This window comes from Sycon ciliatum, chromosome 13 (assembly GCF_964019385.1).
Source record: "Sycon ciliatum chromosome 13, ocSycCili1.1, whole genome shotgun sequence".
Lineage (NCBI taxonomy): Eukaryota > Metazoa > Porifera > Calcarea > Leucosolenida > Sycettidae > Sycon > Sycon ciliatum.
Window position 1 is genome coordinate 3,513,139 of NC_088655.1, and position 10,022 is coordinate 3,523,160.

The 10,022-nt window shown below is 47.5% G+C and overlaps 1 protein-coding gene across 3 annotated transcripts in view; it reads left to right on the forward strand.

Annotated features, from left to right (window-relative positions):
• LOC135829737 (phosphatidylinositol 4,5-bisphosphate 3-kinase catalytic subunit beta isoform-like) overlaps positions 1-10,022 on the forward strand; it is a 39,177-nt gene that overhangs the window by 26,646 nt on the left and 2,509 nt on the right. For all 3 annotated transcript variants that reach the window (XR_010555903.1, XR_010555904.1, XM_065342127.1), the window contains exons 15-25: positions 243-324; positions 1,073-1,194; positions 2,006-2,045; positions 3,218-3,321; positions 3,684-3,840; positions 4,236-4,479; positions 5,621-5,699; positions 6,275-6,431; positions 8,018-8,143; positions 8,495-8,637; positions 8,995-9,169. Coding sequence is in view for 1 of the 3 variants with exons in the window: in XM_065342127.1 (XP_065198199.1) it covers positions 243-324; positions 1,073-1,194; positions 2,006-2,045; positions 3,218-3,321; positions 3,684-3,840; positions 4,236-4,479; positions 5,621-5,699; positions 6,275-6,431; positions 8,018-8,143; positions 8,495-8,637; positions 8,995-9,169 (1,429 nt within the window). In the remaining 2 variants the exon portion in view is untranslated. The remainder of the gene's footprint in view (positions 1-242; positions 325-1,072; positions 1,195-2,005; positions 2,046-3,217; positions 3,322-3,683; positions 3,841-4,235; positions 4,480-5,620; positions 5,700-6,274; positions 6,432-8,017; positions 8,144-8,494; positions 8,638-8,994; positions 9,170-10,022) is intronic.

Consider the following 10,022-nt stretch of genomic DNA (forward strand, 5'->3'; position numbering starts at 1 on the left):
TCAGTTTGCACAGCCCCCCCCCCCCTCCTCTTGCTATTGGCTCTACAGGGAAACCTGTCTGAGACCACTTCAAACACGGTCTCTGTTACCAGGTGGTCTCCTTCTCCAGGGTCGTTTGACTGGAAATAGCATCCCATTATCCTGGTTTCAGTGGTCTTCTGGGACAGGTGGTTGCCTTGACAGGTTTCACTGTGTGTTTGTTCTAGCTGTATGTGGTTTGTGTATGGTTTGCTCTGCGTCAGTCTGAACTGCATGGATCACCCGCACTCGCTTCCAAAGCTACTGCAGGCGGTCAAGTGGTCGTCCTGTGAGGATGTAGCAATTGTAAGTTTGCTAACTGCTGTCTCACAAGCTGTATGGTGTTCTGCTATCGGTATGACTGCTCAGAGAGTGAATATATTTAAATGCATAGGCATCCCTTGCACCACACGGCTCGTTTGTACATTTTTTCGTGTCTCTGTTCTTTAAGTGTATCCTCCATGGCTGGTATCATGGGATATGAAAGCGTAACACTCTTTCATGGTCCGGTATAACAGGCCTAGCACTAGCTCATGGGGGATGGTGCGGCCCCGGGCGTAGCACTGTTTTCATAGAATTGGATGGTGAAGGTGAAGAGAAATGAAGGAACGTATCACTTGGTACGTGGATTTGCCTTCACGGACGACTTTAGAAATCACTCAAGGTCCAAATACTGTAAGTCTTCAAATTTTCGGCCCATTCAAATTTCGGCCTCCCATGGCTAAAACCCATTTCGGCCCATTCAAATTTCGGCCTCCTATGGCTAAAACCCATTTCGGCCCATTCAAATTTCGGCCTCCCAGGGCTAAAACACATTTCGGCCGTATCAAATTTCGGCCTGTACTACTGCCACCTGTCACACTGAAACTCGCAAAACAAAATTTCTGTTGCAATAATGTTTTCGGCCAAAAACATGACCAGGCCGGAAATAAATATGCGCCGAATATTGGTTGACTTACAGTTGCGGGTTTAGCACGCTATCCATTCCGTGATGTGGGAGTCAATCTCTCAGTGCATCAATCATGTTATCTGTCTGAATGATATTTGCTTATAGATCCTGGCCATGCTGCAGGGCTGGCCGACCATTGAACCGGAGGCAGCACTGGAACTTCTCGACTATAGCTATACTGATGAGAATGTCAGAGACTTTGCTATCAAGTGTCTGGACACATGCAGGTGTCTGGACACATGCAGGTACAGTAGAAGTAGAACACCGTTTAGTCTCCATATCTCTGCTATCCCAACACCACCGGAATCCCGTTTACATCTCCCATCCCAATCTCCCCCCCCCCCCCCACACACACACACAACTCTCCCATCCCGATACCTCTCCTATCCACACATTTTTTTTACTTCCTCAGGCGGCCACCTTCAGAGTGTAGACAAGGGTACATTGTAAGTGGCTCCCCAGCCATCTGGGCTCTGTATGCCTGATATGGTGGCCTGCTACAGTGACATAATGCAATGGACTAGTACTGGTCGAAATTGACAGAGCTGCCTGCTGGCCAATAAAATAAGTAAATTTCACGGTTCGCGTGAGACTCGGCTGGAAGCCGAGTTTTCTGCATCCGCCGTGGGAACGCCACCACCCTCTAGTATCAAAGCCTGGTGGCCAAGCATGTCATGAAACAAGTGTTCCTCACCTTGAAGGCATATGCCGGTGGTTTAACCGTTATAAGCTGTTATTTTCGTGCGTGTGAGCTTAGCTCTTCTTCTCAGTGTCAGGCTGTGACCCAAACCCCTGCCATACTGAATTGCTAGAGACAGGTTTATCATTGCTAAGGACTTGCTTGCTACCTTGTTAATCCGGCGCCATTGTGTTGACTTGAAAAGTAATGGTGCGAAAGGCCTAGTCGAAACTATGATATGGCTTCTATGCTTCGTGTGCTCATTGCCTAAGACTGGACACAGATAATCATGGTGCCTGGCTCGATATTTGATAGTGCTTTTTTCTGCATCTGTTTGCTTTGTGTCCGTGTGATGGCAGTGATGAGCAGCTGTTGACATATCTACCACAGCTGGTGCAGGTATGCTGGAAACTCTTGTGTCTTGTCATCTGATTTCACTCTGGTTTTTGTCAGATACCTTACTGTCATGGCCAGCAATCGAGGACATCTGAGAGTTGTAATTTTTGTACTCCTCCGAGGTGTGATTTTTGGCGTGCTGGGCCAAGCACAAGGAAGCCATCTGCAAAAAAACTGCAGAAAATGGTTGTTGTTTGATCCTTTGGTGTAATCTTTGTTTCTAGTCGAAGCTAGTTGCTGTTAGGAGCAGAAACGCCTAAATTGACTATTTTCTGCATGTACTCATACATGTACTCATGTACTCAGTCATGCAGTTTCACTCGTATTTTAGCTCTTTTTCTGGAATGGATGCTGCTCTGCGCCCCTTGGTGAACATTTCCTGCGCTCGTGGAGCAGCTGAAAAGGACCACTGGTATGTCTGGTTCCTGGTTTGAAAGTGGAGAGTCGACTTTTGTGCCTTGAAAAAGCAGTAGACAGCGATAAAGGTACGTCTGTGGCTTATTTTTCAGTACTCCTCGTACATTTTTGATCGTGATAGAAATTCTCAGACCAAAGTCAGACCAAAGTCAGCGCGATGATGGCCATACAGTTTTCTTGTGGATTTTTTAGTTGTTTCATCTCGTATCTATGTCAGTATCGTGATGGTGAAGTGGAGAGGGTGATTTTCTTCCTCTAGGCTTCGTTCGGCCGACTTTGCTTCGTCCTCGTTGAAAAGTGATCCTGAAAAAAAGGTCGATTCGCAAAATTATGTTGATTTTCAATGTACGTGATGACATGCGATTGCTGGCTATGTTGATAAATATGTCACTACAATTTAAAAATATCACACTTTGCAATAATAACACTGAGAACAGGGGTGTCGTAAGGTACTTTAGCGTGGTATGGTCGGCCACCTGAAGTACAATTTACTCGTGGGTGGGGGGTCGTGGCTGAGCTGAAAGGTTTTGGAAATTTAGATCCCGGATCAGTAGTGACCGTACCGCGTCCGACGCCCGAATGACACACTCCAAAAAGTATGTCCTTGTTCTCAGTGTTCTTGCATTCTTGTCTCCAAGGAAGATGTTCACGTAATTGAAATAATAAAGGAGGAGATATCAAAGGCAAGCATACCATTGATCACAGAAGCAACCCCCCACCGTGATTGTCCTGTGTGATCTCTGTGTGCTGGTGTTCAGGTGCTGAAGTATGAGTCGTATCTGGACTGTACACTGGGCCGGTTCCTGCTGAGGAGGGCCCTGGTCAGTCGACGGCTCGGGAACTTTCTCTTCTGGTTCATGAGGTACGTGTTGTATCCACGATCACAAATATGTTCACTCGAGATGCACTGATGACGAAAGGCTGTGAAGCTTGGCCAGCCCAGCCAGACAGCTGCTGCATGTGATTATTCTAAATGCATCGCTGTCCACTTTCTCTCTCTCTCTCTCTCTCTCTCTCTCCTTCTCTCTCTCTCTCCTTCTCTCTCTCTCCTCTCTCTCTCTCTCTCTCTCTCTCTCTCTCTCTCTCTCTCTCTCTCTCTCTCTCCTTCTCTCTCTCTCTCCTTCTCTCTCTCTCCTTCTCTCTCTCTCTCTTTTCTCTCTCTCTCTCTCTCTCTCTCTCTCTCTCTCTCTCTCTCTCTCTCTCTCTCTCTCTCTCCGCGTACAGGGCGGAAATGCACACACCGGAGGCAACACGCTATGGGTTGCTGCTGGAGGCCTACTGTCGTAGCAGCGTGTCTCACATGTGTGAGCTGATAAGTCAGATTAATGCCATGGATCACTTCAACACTGTCTCCATGACACTACAGGGTGAAAAGTATGAGGTAAGTCTGGAGATGACGGTCTCATGCTAGAAGAATATATAAATGCATAAATTTCAGTCAGACTGTCTTTGCAGCGCAGAGTGAAACCAGTCTATGGCGCTCGCACAAGACTTCTTACAAAAATATGGTTGCCGTTTACAGGTGGTCTTCTTATCCAGGGTTGTTTGGATGGAAATAACATCCCTTGGTCTTTGTTGTAGTGGTCCTTTGGGTCAGGTGTTTGCCTTCTCAGAGTGCCCGCCTTTTACACACCAGATCAGCCAAACAACGTTGGGCGGAATTTTCGTCTCCGCTGTGAACTGAAATGTCTGGATTTGTTTGTTTTATAGTAAAGAACAAAGGACCAAGAAACTACAAGTTATGCTTACGTTACGTTTGTTTTGTGTGTATTTCAGAAAAAGGCGGCTAAGTCGTTGAAAGAGCCTGCATGTGAACTGCTACAGGCTGATGGCAAAGAAGAGCTGTGTCGAAACTTCTTGTCACCGCTCAATCCATCAGTCAGACTTGGTCCTCTCTTGTGTGAGAATGTGAAGGTGTTTGACAGCAAGAAGCGGCCATTGCTGCTCAGGTTCCAGAACCTGCAGGAACACAATAACTCCGGTTTGAAGGAGACCGGAATCATCTTCAAGATCGGTGATGGTAAGCTCATGCTGACACTACAGCAAAACACACACACACACACTTCTTACATATGTACAGTAAATTTTGTAACTAAAGACCACCGTGACGAGCGACCAGCCTTGTACTACAGACCACTTTGCCAGGCACGGACGGTCTCACATTCCATTATGGTTGTGCGTTGCAAACCTCTAACTAAAGACCACCTGCCACTAAGGACCGCTTTCTCTGGCCCCGAGGGGTGGTCATTAGTCCCAGGCTTTACTGTAGTTCAAACATACCAACGTGCACAGTTAGGTTGGGTTGCCTCCAAAGAAAGTTCAGACCAGAGTACGTATATTTATAGTTATAGTAGATAAACCTCTGCTAACATTAAATTATATTGCAAAATAGTGGACGTGAACTCCGGTGTGGGGAGCGAACTATTTCTTATTAAATTATGTTCCCGAGAGAAGTACTGGCTAGTTCAATGATGTTCATTATATTTCAAAAGTGGGTTGTACTGTATCCTCATGTTTTGTCTGATGCATAAACTGACACCCTTGCAGGGTCTGGGGCCTTTCAACTGAGCAAGCTGTCCTGCATTTTTGTGCTGTGTTGCAGTGTTGTGCTGTGTTGCAGTTTTGTGCTGTGTTGCAGTTTTGTGCTGTGTTGCAGTTTTGTGCTGTCCTGCAGTTTTGTGCTGTGTTGCAGTTTTGTGCTGTCCTGCAGTTTTGTGCTGTCCTGCAGTTTTGTGCTGTCCTGCAGTTTTGTGCTGTGTTGCAGCGGTGTGCTGTGTTGCAGCGTTGTGCTGTGTTGCAGCGTTGTGCTGTGTTGCAGCGTTGTGCTGTGTTGCAGCGTTGTGCTGTGTTGCAGCGTTGTGCTGTGTTGCACTGTGGCTGAGCTGTACGTTGTTCCCCGATTGAAAATGAGTACTTGTACTGGCTTTCACACCCTCCCAGCCCATACTAGTATTCCTGCATCCATGCCCCCCCCCCCCCCCCACACACACACATACACGGGTACACGCTTACACACCACCCACATCCACATACATACTCGTACACATACATACTCGTACACGCACATGCTTTCCAGAGGTGTTGAACGTGGTCTATAAGCAGCATTATGTTACTATCAACCACTGTCTATGGTGATTTACCTGTTGTGTGTTTGCGTGCAGATCTGCGTCAGGACATGCTCACCTTGCAGTTGCTGCGTGTCATGGAGAGATTGTGGCAGGCAGAGGGACATGAGCTCAGGTAAACAATGCATGGACTACAGTACTCCTCCAAGAAATCCGATCGCTTTAGTCCCGCTAGCGTCCTGCACCACCAGTGCACAGGCCTGTTTTTACAGGTCGAGGGCTGCACAGCGATCGGTGTCCACTTGATTCATGCAATCAGATAATTATCATTGAGCAGCAGCACAGCCACTGTAGTAGCAAGTGAAGAGAAGAGCGGTGATGAGTGCGAATGGTGGAAGAGCATTAAATGGGATATCAGGCATCGTTTTTCTTTTCTTTTTTTCTTTCATTTCACCATTGCGAGACACCAATAGGGAAGATTGATGAGTATGATAATATCACTAGTAGTCAGAAACAGCTAAATGGGAATTATCTGTAAGAGGTGATGAACAATAGAATCAGATGATGAATGATGGTTGTGGTCGTCACACTATTTGGAGATCCTGCCAATGGAAGTGGTTTAGATTTGCAAGGCTATGGGAATGGATGTGTCCACCCAAGAATTTTCATTCAAGCCCAACTGTGTGCTGACACTTTGAATTGATCATGCCTGCACTGTTCTCTGTGACTCGTATCTTGCACACGTCGCAGAATGAATCCGTACGCCTGTCTCTCGATGGGTCTGAACATCGGCATGATTGAGCTTGTTCCCAACTCAGCGACCATTTCCAACATCCAGAAAACGTCAGGCAAGACTGCAGCTGCTTTCGACAAGACCAACATTTGGAAATGGTTGAAGGAAAACAACGTAAGAGCGAGAGAAGTTAACCTCGTGGCATCCTTGTCCATGTCACACCTCATCGATTTGTGATACCGTAATGTCATGTATTAAAAGCCAGGCGTATTCCTGTTGAAGCCGATGTCGGGGCTAGGCTTCTATTCACATCAGGCTTCTATTCAAGACAGGTATTTCTATGTATGTCAACACTAAAACCAGGCGTATGTGCCGACAGTGTATCTTGAAAAACACACTACAGTACTTCTCATTGCGGAAGGAAGTTGGTGAAGACTTGCGCAGGATGTCTGTGGAGTGTATCAAAATACAAGTAGTAACATGTTTACCAGGTCTGCTCATTGTGATTGGAGAAGATTGCTTGCAATCGTTTTCTGCGTTCTTGTTGCCGTCTCTTCAACTCCTCAATCCTAAGGAAGTGCACATGTGTGTGTGTGTGTGTGTGTGTGTGTGTGTGTGTGTGTGTGTGTGTGTGTGTGTGTGTGTGTGTGTGTGTGTGTGTGTGTGTGTGTGTGTGTGTGTGTGTGTGTGTGTGTGTGTGTGTGTGTGTGTGTGTGTGTGTGTGTGTGTGTGTGTGTGTGTGTGTGTGTGTGTGTGTGTGTGTGTGTGTGTGTGTGTGTGTGTGTGTGTGTGTGTGTGTGTGTGTGTGTGTGTGTGTGTGTGTGTGTGTGTGTGTGTGTGTGTGTGTGTGTGTGTGTGTGTGTGTGTGTGTGTGTGTGTGTGTGTGTGTGTGTGTGTGTGTGTGTGTGTGTGTGTGTGTGTGTGTGTGTGTGTGTGTGTGTGTGTGTGTGTGTGTGTGTGTGTGTGTGTGTGTGTGTGTGTGTGTGTGTGTGTGTGTGTGTGTGTGTGTGTGTGTGTGTGTGTGTGTGTGTGTGTGTGTGTGTGTGTGTGTGTGTGTGTGTGTGTGTGTGTGTGTGTGTGTGTGTGTGTGTGTGTGTGTGTGTGTGTGTGTGTGTGTGGGCGCGTGTGTGGGCGCGTGTGTGGGCGCGTGTGGGCGCGCGGGCGGGCGGGCGGGCGGGCGGGCGGGCGGGCGGGCACGTGCAGGTGTGTGTGTGTTTGTGTGTGTGTGTGTCCCATATGGTGCAGTGGTATGTGCAGTCGATTTCCAATCGAGAGGTTGCGGGTTCAATTCCCGACGATCATGGTCGCACACGTTTTTCTTCTCTTTCTCGGACTCTTCCTGACTTTTCTTTCATTCTCCTGGGTGGTTACCAACAGCCAGTGTATGCCGGAGTATGTGGTGTGGTGTGTGCGTGTAGAAAAAAAAATGAAAAATGAAAAATAGGGATTCACTGGCCAGAAAAAGTCACTTCGAACAGCTGTGTGGTGGATACCAGGCTAAAAATAGTGGCGGTCAATTCATCAGCCTTGCAAGTTGTTGAATGGTGTAATCCCAGCACAAGTTGCTATGTCTAACATAGCTGTTCGCTATCATCGCTTCCGCGATGGGCATGTCTGAGGTCTGAGGTGTGTATGTGTGTGTGTGTGTGTGTGTGTGTGTGTCTGTCTGTCGATGTGCATGTGTGTGTGTATGTGTGTGTGTGCTTGTGTGTGCGGGTGGGTGCATATGTGTTCATTGTTTTTACTGTGTTTCCCATCAGAAATCTGAAATGGATCGCGTAGTGGAGAACTTCACACTCTCCTGCGCTGCGTACTGCGTAGCGACGCTTGTCCTGGGCGTGGGTGATCGCCATAACGACAACATCATGATCACGGAATCTGGAGAGGTAAACCACTGCAGTTCTGATTATACTGCCGTTGGCTAGACAGTGACTTATAAACACCATCTGATGTATAGTAGGATATAGCCTCTGATACGTGTGTAAAAACTACCAAAAAGAAAATACACCAGCTTCAGTTGGAGAACTCGGAGCTCCACGAACATCTACCGTGTGGTTGAATGAAATTGTCATTGCTGTAACTCACTTCAAACGAAGTTAAAGTGCCAAGCGGTCATATCAATTGTGTGTTCACTTCTAGCCTCCGTCTTTTCAGTGCGCTAGAGTAAACTTCACCAGTGCTAACCGTACTGTGTGCGTTCTTCCCTGTTGTTTTTATCTACTGCTGTTGTTCCGTAGCTGTTCCACATTGATTTCGGTCACTTCCTGGGCAACTTCAAGGAGAAGCTGAACATCAAACGAGAGACCAGCCCGTTCATTCTGGACACCAGCTTTGTGCACATCATCACCCACGGCGGTACACGGCCAGATGAGATGCAGAAGTACGATACATATAATTATTATATTATAGGATTGGAGAACTGATTGTGTGTGTGTGTGTGGGGGGGGGGGGGGGGAGGGGGCATGAGTACGTATGTAAGTGTATGTTGGGGGGGGGGCATGAGTGTGTTTGTGTGTGGGGGGGGGGGGGGTAGGAGAGGGGGGACGTAGTAGGTCTCAGACCACTACAATTATCTCCCATGGTGGCACACAACCAGATGAGATGCAGTGAGATGAGAGTGTGTGTGTGACGTAGGTCTTAGACCACTACAATCATCAGTGGCACACGGCCAGATAAGATGCAGGACTATGCTACGCGATTGTATCTGATTAGATAACTGTGTGCCCGTTTATCTCAGTTTCCGCAAGCTGATGGAGACGTTGTACTGCATTCTTCATCGCCACGGGAACCTGTTCATCAATCTGTTCGCCATGATGCTGTCAACGGGCATACCAGAGTTGAAGCAGCTGGATGATATCCGCTACTTCAGGGACATGCTGGCCGTCGACAAGAACGAGGACGAGTGTCGCAAGGTTGGTTGTGTTGTAGTACATTATTATGTGTACATGGTGTGTACGTGGTGTGTACGCGGTGTGTACGTGGTGTGTACGTGGTGTGTACGTGGTGTGTACGTGGTGTGTACGTGGTGTGTACGTGGTGTGTACGTGGTGTGTACGTGGTGTGTACGTGGTGTGTACGTGGTGTGTACGTGGTGGTTGTGTATGCACATGGTGTTGTGTAGGGGAAAGCAGTCTTCCTCTTCGGTTCGTCATGCCTGGTTGTGTCTACGAGTAGTTGTGTTTCCGTAGCCTGTAATCTTGTAATGAATGGTCGCAACAGTTACTCCACTCGTTGTGATGTTCTGCTCTTTTGGGATTACCGGACTTTCCCGAGTATAAGCCGCACTTTCAACACTCAATATTCACCCCCAAAAAGGAGGGGGGGGGGGGGCTTATACCCCGATGATCAAAATTATTTACGGTGATAAATAGCGAGGACGTCTATATTTCTTGGCAAAAGAAGGGGGTGAGGGGGGTGGGGGGGGGAGGGGGGGTGGGGCGGGGTGCAGCTTGTACTCTGGAAAATACAGTACTTCTTCATCCGGGGGAGAAAAAAACACGTTGTGCCTTTTCTCACCTTCTGAGCAGTAACCGGTACTATGCTTCATGCATGTAGTTCAGTCGAACAACACACATTGAATACGACGGCACAACACACGTTGAACACGACGGGTGGATATAGTGCTGTGAAGTGAAAATTGCAAAGGAAATTGGCAAAGTTTGAGTCTCACCTTGGCTCGATTCCTCAGATCATAATCTACCAGAACTGCATGACAGATTGTTCGAAGTCACCAAGTGTTTGTTCCCGTAGCAAGCACAGTAAAAG